The 15,034-nt window shown below is 45.2% G+C and overlaps 1 protein-coding gene across 1 annotated transcript in view; it reads right to left on the bottom strand.

Moving 5' to 3' along the window:
* LOC122945455 (vitellogenin) overlaps positions 1-15,034 on the bottom strand; it is a 178,468-nt gene that overhangs the window by 29,119 nt on the left and 134,315 nt on the right. Inside the window, exons 17-19 of the mRNA XM_044304523.1 lie at positions 6,182-6,366; positions 2,880-3,062; positions 589-680 (exon numbers count right to left, since the gene is read on the bottom strand). Of these exons, the coding sequence (XP_044160458.1) occupies positions 589-680; positions 2,880-3,062; positions 6,182-6,366 (460 nt within the window). The remainder of the gene's footprint in view (positions 1-588; positions 681-2,879; positions 3,063-6,181; positions 6,367-15,034) is intronic.

Raw genomic sequence — 15,034 nt, 5'->3', positions numbered from 1 at the left:
ATCTGGGTGTTGTAGCACTCTCCACTAAACATCATGGGTGTTATGGGAACTGCCTAGCATTTCACAATTTCCATAACCTACAGTAGAGAGGTTACATGTCTCGATGGCCATCTCTCTAATTCTATATATGGGAGACCACTGATAGCTACACAGAATACTTTTCGACAGGGAAAGTACATGTGAGCAGCCACACACAGGCAAGTATTTTTGTGTCTAGATGGTTTGGGGTCACACGGAATGGCATGCCCCCCTTGTCTAACCAAATAAACCCTACTTTTCAGTCTGGAATCAAACGCTGTCATGCTTTATATTGAAAACTCCATAAAACTTCCAACTTCCATAAAATTAAGCAGTGGATCTGCTGGGTATAGCTCTGGGGCTCACAGTAAACCCCAGTCACCCCTACATACTTACTGTACCCTAGAAGACCATGTCCTCCAGCCTTGAATCTTCCCAGGTTCTATCTGATTGTGCCACCAATCCCCATTATTACTAAATTGATGGCGTATACAGCAAATTTAAGTCTATTTTATATTACATTTTAAAGGGAATCAGACTTTAATGTGGATTGCTGATCTGTGACCTTACCATCCTCATTCATGCAAGATTTTCTTTCAGCCTGACCTCTGGGACTTTTGATTTTTTCCAGAACATCTGACGTCATAAGATACAACTGGGAGCTGATAGAAAGAATAAGTAAATCAACATTTGTAGGTTCAAAATCAAAGCACTGGTACATATAGGCCTATGGCAAATAGCAGCTAGCCAATGACATGTAAAACATGCGTTTAACCCTATTTATTCATGTTTGTAGCTAGTATATCAGTGGCAAAACTAAACCAAAGGAATGATGTCATTTCCAAGACCTTGATTCACTTTCTTGGTTTTATGTTAAGCAGAGATATGATATGTCTGGTCAAACTGTGACATTGAAGAGAATGGGGGATGTAGTAAGGACAGGATACAGGTATATATCCCCACAGTAGTATCTCACATCTTATGAATAAAAACTGTCCAAAAGGATAAGCGGCTTGTAAATGATGAAACCTTTTCTTTGGCCACTGTCTACGAGATCATCATAGGATGCCCTCAATGATTAAGTTGCAAGGCCGAAACTCTGAATCACAAATTCAAAAAAATAGGGTATCCTGACTTTTAGGAAAGGCTTTACTATGTCTCCATGATCTATCTATGATCCACTTATGTTTTAGCAAGAAATGTATTCATTCTACATGGGGAACATTCAAAACACATAAAACTGTAGTACATACAAGTGGCCTGTAGATGTCACTGTTGTAATTATCGCCAGGGTTAACTTAACTAATGTCCATAATCAAACCCAAATGTCACCTAACACCAGGAATCAAAGTCACTGTAATACTAACACTGCAGCCTTGTTTGATTATTTGAATTTCTCATTTTTATCGGTGAAAGACGTTTCACATTCTCGAAGTTAATTTTTGAGTTTCTGCAGCAGATGACTTCTCTGTATTCTCATAGATTGAGTGCAAACCTCTCCACTACACTACAGAAGTGTTGGTGCCAGAGCAAACTGATTTCACCGCAACACTTCTGATTTAGGATTTGGTCACTGACCCCAATAGAGTCACTGGGGCAGAGTTACTAATCCTGTAGATAGTGTAAAATGTAGACATTGGGGGTCAATTAAAAAGCCCTATGCCAGATTTCTGATGTAAAAAAGGCAGCCACAAACCATTGGTTTGTGGCTTTTTAAATGCCATTAGCCTAAAATGAGGCACAATCAGTCTTTTTACGCCACCCTCGCCCCTTTCCAAAAAGGGGGTGTGGTGGGAGCATGGATTGGGGTACGCAGGTCCATCAACCCCAGCACATTTAACATCAAGTATGCCAGAAAGCCAGTGTAACTGACTGAAATCTATGCCAACTCGAGCTGGAGTAGATTTCAGTCCAGCACACAGACTGGCAGAGGATGCACTTAGTTTATGATGAGGCATGCACCTCATCATTCTACAGTGGCACAGGAAACACTGGTCTTGATAGCTGACTCCCATTATGTCTAGACCTGCACCAGATTTATCACAGGGGCTCAGACAGGATGAGAAATGTGGTGCAAGAATAGACTCTTTTGTCTAAATCTTGAAGACTATGTACAACTTTGGAGCCAATTTTTTTATGATTGCATTTTACTCGTTTTGGACTAAAATTTCATTTTTCTGCTGGTCTTTATAAAAAAAAAAATTGAGCTGTTCTGTCACAAAGATTTAACTGTTTGTCTATCTGCGTGACTGGTACTTACACTTTGTGCAGGTCATCTAATAAACCTTATCTCTAAAAAGGGTCATAAACACTTATTTAAACCACATTCTTATCAGTAAGATAAGAATTTAGCTAAAATGAGTGTTTAAGAGGTCAGAGATCACAGATAAGGAGCAAGAGCAGAGAGAAAATACAGATCCTGCTACTAGATAAACTCAAAGCTGCACAGAGACAGGGAGTCAACATTTTTAATAAAGACCAATTGAAAAAATGATTTGTAGCTCAAAATGAGTACAATGCAAAAATAACCTAAAGGTCTACATAGCCTTTAATACTTTGGGAAATAATTTTCACCTAGAATTGTGGCACTATTTTGGCTCAAAATTCGGCATATTAGGCCATGCCCCTTTCACATGAAGACACATGCTATCTTCAAAGCCCTGCCCCCTTTTCGAGCAAGTCAGAAAAAACTGAGTAAACCCAGTTGCACCAAATCTCAACCTTTTTTAGGCAGATTCTAGGCGCAGATACATTATTAAGTCTGGGCCATTGTCTTTAAGGTTTTTCTGTAATACAGAAGAATTCATATACTTAACACAACACTCTACAACTTTAGATAGTTAAGACGTCAGAAACCTCACCTGTAGTCTAGTATTTCCATAGATTCTTCATGTGTGTTCAGGAAAACCTTGAGATCCTGCCCACGCCTCATATGAATACCCCCATCCAAGCTGCTCATGGTTTTTATACCAGTTACCCATTTCAGCCCAATCTTTCCCACTGCTCCGGTAATTCCCATATGAGCAGACAGCTGAAGGGAAGCACTGTTAAAGGAAAACAATTCAAAATTCTTACGATTTGGCTTTAAAGTGTTGGACCAGAAAATAGTTCACACCACAGCCTTTATTTTCATTACTGAGAACATATATAGTCTATATATATATATATATATATATATATATATATACTAAGTCTGCTTCTCCGGCCTGCAGCTGTCATGTCATGTGTTGTTTGTGTGACAGCTGCAGTCATTCACAGGCCCCAGCTGTTTTGTGTGCGTGAATGCTTTGGGACTGCTGAAGCCAGTAATTGGCTGCAGTAGTTATGTGAACAATGAACGACATATGAGTGATGCAGGCCCAACAGGGGTTGGAGAGGTGCAATCCCAGAAACACAGAGGCATGTAAAAAGTCTCTTTCTGAAAATAGACAATCCCATTAAAAACATGTATAAAAAAAAACACTGCCTGCTCGGATATTAGATGCACATTAAAGGGGTTGTCCCATGAAAAATATTATACTTTTTTCAAACCGCACCTGGATGTGAATACTTTTTTAATTGCATGTAATTAAAAATGTAGTATAGTCCTAGGCTATTCAATGGGATGCTATCTGTGTAACATAGCAACATAGCACATAAGGCCGAAAAAAGACATTTGTCCATCCAGTTCGGCCTGTTATCCTGCAAGTTGATCCAGAGGAAGGGAAAAAAAACTGTGAGGTAGAAGCCACCTGCTGTTTTTCCTTATTTCTCTGTCCACCCCAGTAACATCACTGAGGTGGACGCACATGCTCAGTTCCATTCTTTATCAACCACCAGCTGCATCTACTGTTAAAAGCTGGCAAAGTTACAGGAGAGTGCAACAGCAGAAAGGACACGCCCCCTGAGCTGCCAGCCTGAAGATAAACAAGTATAGCAATTGAAGCAATAAATGGGGGAGATCTCTGGATCCATGTGAGGTACAGGGCTGGTTCTAGGTTTGTTAGAAAGAGACTGCCATGCACAATATGATATCTGATTTTAATTTTTTACATTAAATAATCAATAACTTTTCACAGAAGAAACTTTGCAATATGTCTTATCAGTGAGAAATGTCCAGTTCTCATGTTATTAACTGTTCACTCCCCCTTGCTAATTGCTTTTCACTTTGAAAAATGTCTTAAACCCATCCAAGACCGACCAGCTCCACAGGAGGATCATAGCATGAGCAAACGCAGACATGCAGACTGCTGAAACTACATGGGCTGAGATATAAACTTCCTAAGTGCTTTATTCACAACTATACAGATCAGTACTTCTCTGTAATGTTTTCATGATCTTGGGGCTGCTTCTGAGTGCATATGAGACGGTTAGGAAGCAATTTCTTCTCTACTTTCTGTTTGCATTTATCAATGTCTGATAGATAAATGATGATAAACTAGATATTCACTTTGCACAGAGGAAAACTGCTAAAAATTCGAACTCCAAGTAATTTAATGGCCAAATGTTATTGATGCTTTAATCATGGGATAACCCTTGTAAACGCTGGGGTAACTTGAAACTCTTGGGTAAAATCTGTAGAACCCCCTTAAATACTGCAGCACTAGGTGCATATACAGTACAGACCAAAAGTTTGGACACACCTTCTCATTCAAAGAGTTTTCTATATTTTCATGACTATGAAAATTGTAGCTTCACACTGAAGGCATCAAAACTATGAATTAACACATGTGGAATTATATACATAACAAAAAAGTGTGAAACAACTGAAAATATGTCATATTCTAGGTTCTTCAAAGTAGCCACCTTTTGCTTTGATTACTGCTTTGCACACTCTTGGCATTCTCTTGATGAGCTTCAAGAGGTAGTCACCTGAAATGGTCTTCCAACAGTCTTGAAGGCCCTTTTGCCTTCACTCTGCGGTCCAGCTCACCCCAAACCATCTCGATTGGGTTCAGGTCCGGTGACTGTGGAGGCCAGATCATCTGGCGCAGCACCCCATCACTCTCCTTCATGGTCAAATAGCCCTTACACAGCCTGGAGGTGTGTTTGGGGTCATTGTCCTGTTGAAAAATAAATGATGGTCCAACTAAACGCAAACCGGATGGAATAGCATGCCGCTGCAAGATGCTGTGGTTACCATGCTGGTTCAGTATGCCTTCAATTTTGAATAAATCCCCAACAGTGTCACCAGCAAAGCACCCCCACACCATCACACCTCCTCCTCCATGCTTCACGGTGGGAACCAGGCATGTAGAGTCCATCCGTTCACCTTTTCTGCGTCGCACAAAGACACGGTGGTTGGAACCAAAGATCTCAAATTTGGACTCATCAGACCAAAGCACAGATTTCCACTGGTCTTATGTCCATTCCTTGTGTTCTTTGCGATTTGTGAGGCTGGTGACTCGGATGAACTTATCCTCCGCAGCAGAGGTGACTCTTGGTCTTCCTTTCCTGGGGCGGTCCGCATGTGAGCTAGTTTCTTTGTAATGCTTGATGGTTTTTGTGACTGCACTTGGGGACACTTTTAAAGTTTTCCCAATTTTTGAGACTGACTGACCTTCATTTCTTAAAGTAATGATGGCCACTCGTTTTTCTTTACTTAGCTGCTTTTTTCTTGCCATAATACAAATTCTAACAGTCTATTCAGTAGGACTATCAGCTGTGTATCCACCTGACTTCTCCACAACGCAACTGATGGTCCCAACCCCATTTATAAGGCAAGAAATCCCACTTATTAAACCTGACAGGGCACACCTGTGAAGTGAAAACCATTTCAGGTGACTACCTCTTGAAGCTCATCAAGAGAATGCCAAGAGTGTGCAAAGCAGTAATCAAAGCAAAAGGTGGCTACTTTAAAGAATCTAGAATATGACATATTTTCAGTTGTTTCACATTTTTTTGTTATGTATATAATTCCACATGTGTTAATTCATAGTTTTGATGCCTTCAGTGTGAATCTACAATTTTCATAGTCATGAAAATAAAGAAAACTCTTTGAATGAGAAGGTGTGTCCAGACTTTTGGTCTATACTGTATAATAATGATATTTACATAGGGGCAAAGTATGTCTATCTTTTGGTCCCCCTCATGCTGCATGGCCCAGATGGCAGAGCAACCTTTGCAGCCCCTGCAGTCATATCTTTGGCACTAAGCGTGCTCTGTTTATACTTAGTTTTCATACCTTGGCTTAATATATCCATTTATGAAAAAATTTGTTTGCTGCTTCAAGTCCATATTTCCTCTGATCTTGATGCTGGTTGAAGCCGAGGCATTAATTGCAAGCTGAACTGGAAACCCAGAAATTGCTGGAAATATAACGCTGTCTGCTGCGAGGGTTAGCCTTCTTGTGTAATGAACTTCTTGGCCCTGTAACAAATAACAGCCCTTTAGAATAAAAATCCTGTATTTTTCCATCCCTTAAAGGAGTTGTCCAGGATTTAGCATGTTGATCTCAATCAATTACAATTGTGATAAAGCATTCTGTAATTACCATTTGGCTACAATAATGACCATTTGGCCCTGTTTAGTTGTTACCCATGTTAATCATATGGCCCCATCTACTCTGCAAAGCCCCTACTATTTCAACCAAAGTCAGATCCATAGAGCTACAGCTGTATCTTCTGGTCCTCTTGAACTGGGGGAGCAGCCTCTGTGAGCCTAATTTGAATGGGCACTCTGGCCGTTCTTCCAGTCCACTGCCACTGCCTGCTGTACTAGAGAAGCCCCTCACAGGGCTGGCGCATTCGCAATGAGCATCCAACTTCATCAGTTGGTTGAAGGGGCTATGGCTTGCTGTCTGCTTAGTAGAGGCAGTGCAGGCTACTACAGCTTTGTCCTGTTCTCTTGAATGAAAGTAGTAGGCATGCAGGTGGATGGCACTATCTAAACAATTACGACGTTGCAGGACTCACACAACCCAGGCCACAAATGCTAAATATAAGGCATGAAGGTGAATGGCCCTATCTAAACAATGATGAGGCTGCAGGACTCGCACAACCCAGGCCGCCAGTGCTAAGTTGAAGGCATGAAGGTGGACGGCCCTATCTAAACAATGACGAGGCTGCAGGACTCGCACAACCCAGGCCGCCAATGCTAAGTTGAAGGCATGAAGGTGGACAGCCCTATCTAAACAATGACGAGGCTTCAGGCCACCAATGCTAAGTAGAAGGCATGAAGGTGGACGGCCCTATCTAAACAATGACGAGGCTGCAGCACTCGCACAACCCAGGCCGCCAATGCTAAGTAGAAGGTATGCATGTGGACGGCCCTATCTATACAATGACGAGGCTGCAGCACTTGCACAAATAACTCAACCCCTTCAAAAACTGATTGGTAAGGGTGCCAAGAGTCAGTCCCCCTCTGATTTACTATTGGTGGCCTATCCTGAGAACAGGCTACCGGTATGAAGCAATGGACCACGTTTACTATGCTAAGTGTGCTATTTTTCTAGTATCGTTGTTTGCATTGAAATTTTGATGTATCTCATTTTAGACACATTTTGTATTCAGGTGCACCAAAAAGAATGAATGAATTTGTACAACATTCTCGAAATTTTCAGTTGTTTTTTTTTTTTGTGGAATTTGCTTGTTTTTAGTACATTCAGGCAAATTTCCAGGACATGGTGTAAACAAAACCAACAAATATGTAATGTATACTAACTAGACAGTCTAAAGATGCACCTGAATCATTCAGCATCAGACACTAGTGATGAGCGGGAGGTGCCATATTCGATTTCGCGATATTTCGCGAATATTCGATTGAATATTCGTGTTATATTCGTCGAAATCGAATATTCGCATATTATTCCAATTATCGCGAATAATATGCGATTTATTCAATCACGTATTGCGAATTTTTTCTTTGATAGTATAAGGCAGGGGTAGGCAACCTCCGGCTCCCAGCTGTTGTGAAACTAAAACTCCCAGTATGCATACTTGCTCTGCTCTTCTAAGAACTCTCATAGAAATGAATGGAGCATGCTGGGAATTGTAGTTTCACAACAGCTGGGAGCCGGAGGTTGCCTACTCCTGGTATAAGGCAACGTTCCTATGACTAATTGACTATGGCTAGGCTAATATGTGTATTTTACGAAATTTCGGAATATTGCTCTAACTTCGTCTTTTAGAATATTACGAATATTCTAAAAGACGAAGTTAGAGCAATATTACGAAATTTCGTAAAATACACATATAGATTGTAATTTAGCTAATATAGTGCTATAATCCCTATATTTTTTTGGCCTCTTCTGAACTTAAGTTTTGTAAAATATGTACACTAGTAAAAAAATTACTATAGCAGTATATTAGCTAAATTACAATCTATATGTGTATTTTACGAAATTTCGTAATATTGCTCCAACTTCGTCTTTTTGAATATTCGTAATATTGCTCTTATCCCGTCTTTTAGAATATTCGTATCTAGAGTTGAGCGAACACCTGGATGTTCGGGTTCGAGAAGTTCGGCCGAACATCCCGGAAATGTTCGGGTTCGGGATCCGAACCCGATCCGAACTTCGTCCCGAACCCGAACCCCATTGAAGTCAATGGGGACCCGAACTTTTCGGCACTAAAACGGCTGTAAAACAGCCCAGGAAAGGGCTAGAGGGCTGCAAAAGGCAGCAACATGTAGGTAAATCCCCTGCAAACAAATGTGGATAGGGAAATTAATTAAAATAAAAATTAAATAAATAAAAATTAACCAAAATCAATTGGAGAGAGGTTCCATAGCAGAGAATCTGGCTTCCCGTCACCCACCACTGGCAACAGTCCATTCTCAGATATTTAGGCCCCGGCACCCAGGCAGAGGAGAGAGGTCCCGTAACAGAGAATCTGTCTTCATGTCAGCAGAGAATTAGTCTGCATGTCATAGCAGAGAATGAGGCTTCACGTCAGCCACCACTGCAACAGTCCATTGGCATATATTTAGGCCTAGCACACAGGCAGAGGAGAGAGGTCCCGTAACAGAGAATCTGGCTTCATGTCAGCAGAGAATCAGTCTGCATGTCATAGCAGAGAATGAGGCTTCACGTCAGCCACCACTGCAACAGTCCATTGGCATATATTTAGGCCCAGCACACACACAGGCAGAGGAGAGAGGTCCCGTAACAGAGAATCTGGCTTCATGTCAGCAGAGAATCAGTCTGCATGTCATAGCAGAGAATGAGGCTTCACGTCAGCCACCACTGCAACAGTCCATTGGCATATATTTAGGCCCAGCACACACACAGGCAGAGGAGAGAGGTCCCGTAACAGAGAATCTGGCTTCATGTCAGCAGAGAATCAGTCTGCATGTCATAGCAGAGAATGAGGCTTCACGTCAGCCACCACTGCAACAGTCCATTGGCATATATTTAGGCCCAGCACACACACAGGCAGAGGAGAGAGGTCCCGTAACAGAGAATCTGGCTTCATGTCAGCAGAGAATCAGTCTGCATGTCATAGCAGAGAATGAGGCTTCACGTCAGCCACCACTGCAACAGTCCATTGGCATATATTTAGGCCCAGCACACACACAGGCAGAGGAGAGAGGTCCCGTAACAGAGAATCTGGCTTCATGTCAGCAGAGAATCAGTCTGCATGTCATAGCAGAGAATGAGGCTTCACGTCAGCCACCACTGCAACAGTCCATTGGCATATATTTAGGCCCAGCACACACACAGGCAGAGGAGAGAGGTCCCGTAACAGAGAATCTGTCTTCATGTCAGCAGAGAATTAGTCTGCATGTCATAGCAGAGAATGAGGCTTCACGTCACCCACCACTGCAACAGTCCATTGGCATATATTTAGGCCTAGCACACAGGCAGAGCAGAGAGGTCCCGTAACAGACAATCTGGCTTCATGACAGCAGAGAATCAGTCTGCATGTCATAGCAGAGAATGAGGCTTCACGTCACCCACCACTGCAACAGTCCATTGGCATATATTTAGGCCTAGCACACAGGCAGAGCAGAGAGGTCCCGTAACAGACAATCTGGCTTCATGTCAGCAGAGAATCAGTCTGCATGTCATAGCAGAGAATGAGGCTTCACGTCACCCACCACTGCAACAGTCCATTGGCATATATTTAGGCCTAGCACACAGGCAGAGCAGAGAGGTCCCGTAACAGACAATCTGGCTTCATGACAGCAGAGAATCAGTCTGCATGTCATAGCAGAGAATGAGGCTTCACGTCACCCACCACTGCAACAGTCCATTGGCATATATTTAGGCCTAGCACACAGGCAGAGCAGAGAGGTCCCGTAACAGACAATCTGGCTTCATGTCAGCAGAGAATCAGTCTGCATGTCATAGCAGAGAATGAGGCTTCACGTCACCCACCACTGCAACAGTCCATTGGCATATATTTAGGCCTAGCACACAGGCAGAGCAGAGAGGTCCCGTAACAGACGATCTGGCTTCATGTCAGCAGAGAATCAGTCTGCATGTCATAGCAGAGAATCAGGCTTCACGTCAGCCACCACTGCAACAGTCCATTGTCATAAATTTAGGCCCAGCACCCAGGCAGAGGAGAGAGGTCCCGTAACAGACAATCTGGCTTCATGTCAGCAGAGAATTAGTCTGCATGTCATAGCAGAGAATCAGGCTTCATGTCAGCCACCACTGCAACAGTCCATTGGCATATATTTAGGCCTAGCACACAGGCAGAGGAGAGGTTCATTCAACTTTGGGTAGCATCGCAATATAATGGTAAAATGAAAATAAAAATAGGATTGAATGAGGAAGTGCCCTGGAGTCCAATAATATATGGTTATGGGGAGGTAGTTAATGTCTAATCTGGACAAGGGACGGACAGGTCCTGTGGGATCCATGCCTGGTTCATTTTTATGAACGTCAGCTTGTCCACATTGGCTGTAGACAGGCGGCTGCGTTTGTCTGTAATGACGCCCCCTGCCGTGCTGAATACACGTTCAGACAAAACGCTGGCTGCCGGGCAGGCCAGCACCTCCAAGGCATAAAAGGCTAGCTCTGGCCACGTGGACAATTTAGAGACCCAGAAGTTGAATGGGGCCGAACCATCAGTCAGTACGTGGAGGGGTGTGCACACGTACTGTTCCACCATGTTAGTGAAATGTTGCCTCCTGCTAACACGTTGCGTATCAGGTGGTGGTGCAGTTAGCTGTGGCGTGTTGACAAAAGTTTTCCACATCTCTGCCATGCTAACCCTGCCCTCAGAGGAGCTGGCCGTGACACAGCTGCCTTGGCGACCTCTTGCTCCTCCTCTGCCTTGGCCTTGGGCTTCCACTTGTTCCCCTGTGACATTTGGGAATGCTCTCAGTAGCGCGTCTACCAACGTGCGCTTGTACTCGCGCATCTTCCTATCACGCTCCAGTGCAGGAAGTAAGGTGGGCACATTGTCTTTGTAGCGTGGATCCAGCAGGGTGGCAACCCAGTAGTCCGCACAGGTTAAAATGTGGGCAACTCTGCTGTCGTTGCGCAGGCACTGCAGCATGTAGTCGCTCATGTGTGCCAGGCTGCCCAGGGGTAAGGACAAGCTGTCCTCTGTGGGAGGCGTATCGTCATCGTCCTGCCTTTCCCCCCAGCCACGCACCAGTGATGGACCCGAGCTGCGTTGGGTGCCACCCCGCTGTGACCATGCTTCATCCTCATCCTCCTCCACCTCCTCCTCATCCTCGTCCTCCTCGTCCTCCAGTAGTGGGCCCTGGCTGGCCACATTTGTACCTGGCCTCTGCTGTTGCAAAAAACCTCCCTCTGAGTCACTTCGAAGAGACTGGCCTGAAAGTGCTAAAAATGACCCCTCTTCCTCCTCCTCCTCCTCCTCCTGGGCCACCTCCTGTTCCATCATCGCCCTAAGTGTTTTCTCAAGGAGACATAGAAGTGGTATTGTAACGCTGATAACGGTGTCATCGCCACTGGCCATGTTGGTGGAGTACTCGAAACAGCGCAACAGGGCACACAGGTCTCGCATGGAGGCCCAGTCATTGGTGGTGAAGTGGTGCTGTTCTGTAGTGCGACTGACCCGTGCGTGCTGCAGCTGAAACTCCACTATGGCCTGCTGCTGCTCGCACAGTCTGTCCAGCATGTGCAAGGTGGAGTTCCACCTGGTGGGCACGTCGCATATGAGGCGGTGAGCGGGAAGGCCGAAGTTACGCTGTAGCGCAGACAGGCGAGCAGCGGCAGGATGTGAACGCCGGAAGCGCGAACAGACGGCCCGCACTTTATGCAGCAGCTCTGACATGTCGGGGTAGTTGTGAATGAACTTCTGCACCACCAAATTCAGCACATGCGCCAAGCAAGGGATGTGCGTCAAATTGGCTAGTCCCAGAGCTGCAACGAGATTTCGCCCATTATCACACACCACCAGGCCGGGCTTGAGGCTCACCGGCAGCAACCACTCGTCGGTCTGTTGTTCAATACCCCGCCACAACTCCTGTGCGGTGTGGGGCCTGTCCCCCAAACATATGAGTTTCAGAATGGCCTGCTGACGTTTACCCCGGGCTGTGCTGAAGTTGGTGGTGAAGGTGTGTGGCTGACTGGATGAGCAGGTGGAAGAAGAGGAGGAGGAAGCCGAGAAGGAGGAGGTGGCAACAGGAGGCAAAGAATGTTGCCCTGCGATCCTTGGCGGCGGCAGGACGTGCGCCAAACAGCTCTCCGCCTGGGGCCCAGCTGCCACTACATTTACCCAGTGTGCAGTTAGGGAGATATAGCGTCCCTGGCCGTGCTTACTGGTCCACGTATCTGTGGTTAGGTGGACCTTGCTACAGATGGCGTTGCGCAGTGCACACTTGATTTTATCGGATACTTGGTTGTGCAGGGAAGGCACGGCTCTCTTGGAGAAGTAGTGCCGGCTGGGAACAACATACTGTGGGACAGCAAGCGACATGAGCTGTTTGAAGCTGTCTGTGTCCACCAGCCTAAATGACAGCATTTCATAGGCCAGTAGTTTAGAAATGCTGGCATTCAGGGCCAGGGATCGAGGGTGGCTAGGTGGGAATTTACGCTTTCTATCAAATGTTTGTGAGATGGAGAGCTGAACGCTGGCGTGTGACATGGTTGAGACGCTTAGTGACGGAGGTGGTGGTGGTGGTGTTGGTGGTACATCCCCTGTTTGCTGGGCGGCAGGTGCCAACGTTCCTCCAGAGGCGGAGGAAGAGGCCGAGGCGGCAGCAGCAGAATAGGCCGAGGCGGCAGCAGCAGAAGAGGTAGCAGGGGGAGCCTGAGTGACTTCCTTGGTTTTAAGGTGTTTACTCCACTGCAGTTCATGCTTTGCATGCAGGTGCCTGGTCATGCAGGTTGTGCTCAGGTTCAGAACGTTAATGCCTCGCTTCAGGCTCTGATGGCACAGCGTGCAAACCACTCGGGTCTTGTCGTCAGCACATTGTTTGAAGAAGTGCCATGCCAGGGAACTCCTTGAAGCTGCCTTTGGGGTGCTCGGTCCCAGATGGCGGCGGTCAGTAGCAGGCGGAGTCTCTTGGCGGCGGGTGTTCTGCTTTTGCCCACTGCTCCCTCTTTTGCTACGCTGTTGGCTCGGTCTCACCACTGCCTCTTCCTCCGAACTGTGAAAGTCAGTGGCACGACCTTCATTCCATGTGGGGTCTAGGACCTCATCGTCCCCTGCATCGTCTTCCACCCAGTCTTGATCCCTGACCTCCTGTTCAGTCTGCACACTGCAGAAAGACGCAGCAGTTGGCACCTGTGTTTCGTCATCATCAGAGACATGCTGAGGTGGTATTCCCATGTCCTCATCATCAGGAAACATAAGTGGTTGTGCGTCAGTGCATTCTATGTCTTTCACCGCTGGGGAAGGGCTAGGTGGATGCCCTTGGGAAACCCTGCCAGCGGAGTCTTCAAACAGCATAAGAGACTGCTGCATAACTTGAGGCTGAGACAGTTTCCCTGGTATGCATGGGGGTGATGTGACAGACTGATGGGGTTGGTTTTCAGGCGCCATCTGTGCGCTTTCTGCAGAAGACTGGGTGGGAGATAATGTGAACGTGCTGGATCCACTGTCGGCCACCCAATTGACTAATGCCTGTACCTGCTCAGGCCTTACCATCCTTAGAACGGCATTGGGCCCCACCATATATCGCTGTAAATTCTGGCGGCTACTGGGACCTGAGGTAGTTGGTACACTAGGACGTGTGGATGTGGCAGAACGGCCACGTCCTCTCCCAGCACCAGAGGGTCCACTAACACCACCACGACCATGTCCACGTCCGCGTCCCTTACTAGATGTTTTTCTCATTGTTATGGTTCACCACAACAACAAATATATTATTTGGCCCAATGTATTGTATTCAAATTCAGCGGGATATAAATTTGAGGCCTAGTATTTAGGCGCTGGGTGACCGGTATGGATTTAGTGACAGAATTAGACTTGGAAATGCACAGAAGCGTGTGTGTGAAGTTATTCTGAATGACCCAATGTGCACCTTGAATATTATATACCCTTTTTGGGATAGATTTCAAATAGCTCTGATATAGCAGGAACCACTAAATTATGAAATTGCTAAATTGGGAATTGTACTTCAACCCAGAACAAAAAATGTGCTTTGACGGGCACTAAATAACTTTCCCAGCTACAACAGTACAGCGGTAACGAGAGATTTAGAGGGATTTAAATTTGAGGCCTAGTATTTAGGCGCTGGGTGACCGGTATGGATTTAGTGACAGAATTAGACTTGGAAATGCACAGAAGCGTGTGTGTGAAGTTATTCTGAATGACCCAATGTGCACCTTGAATATTATATACCCTTTTTGGGATAGATTTCAAATAGCTCTGATATAGCAGGAACCACTAAATTATGAAATTGCTAAATTGGGAATTGTACTTCAACCCAGAACAAAAAATGTGCTTTGACGGGCACTAAATAACTTTCCCAGCTACAACAGTACAGCGGTAACGAGAGATTTAGAGGGATTTAAATTTGAGGCCTAGTATTTAGGCGCTGGGTGACAGGTATGGGTTTAGTGACAGAATTAGACTTGGAAATACACAGTAGCGGGTGTGTGTGAAGTTATTCTGAATGACCCAATGTGCACCTTCAATATTATATACCCTTTTTGGGATAGATTTCA

Source organism: Bufo gargarizans, chromosome 8 (genome assembly GCF_014858855.1).
Source record: "Bufo gargarizans isolate SCDJY-AF-19 chromosome 8, ASM1485885v1, whole genome shotgun sequence".
Taxonomy (NCBI): domain Eukaryota; kingdom Metazoa; phylum Chordata; class Amphibia; order Anura; family Bufonidae; genus Bufo; species Bufo gargarizans.
This window is presented reverse-complemented; position numbering and strand designations above follow the sequence as displayed.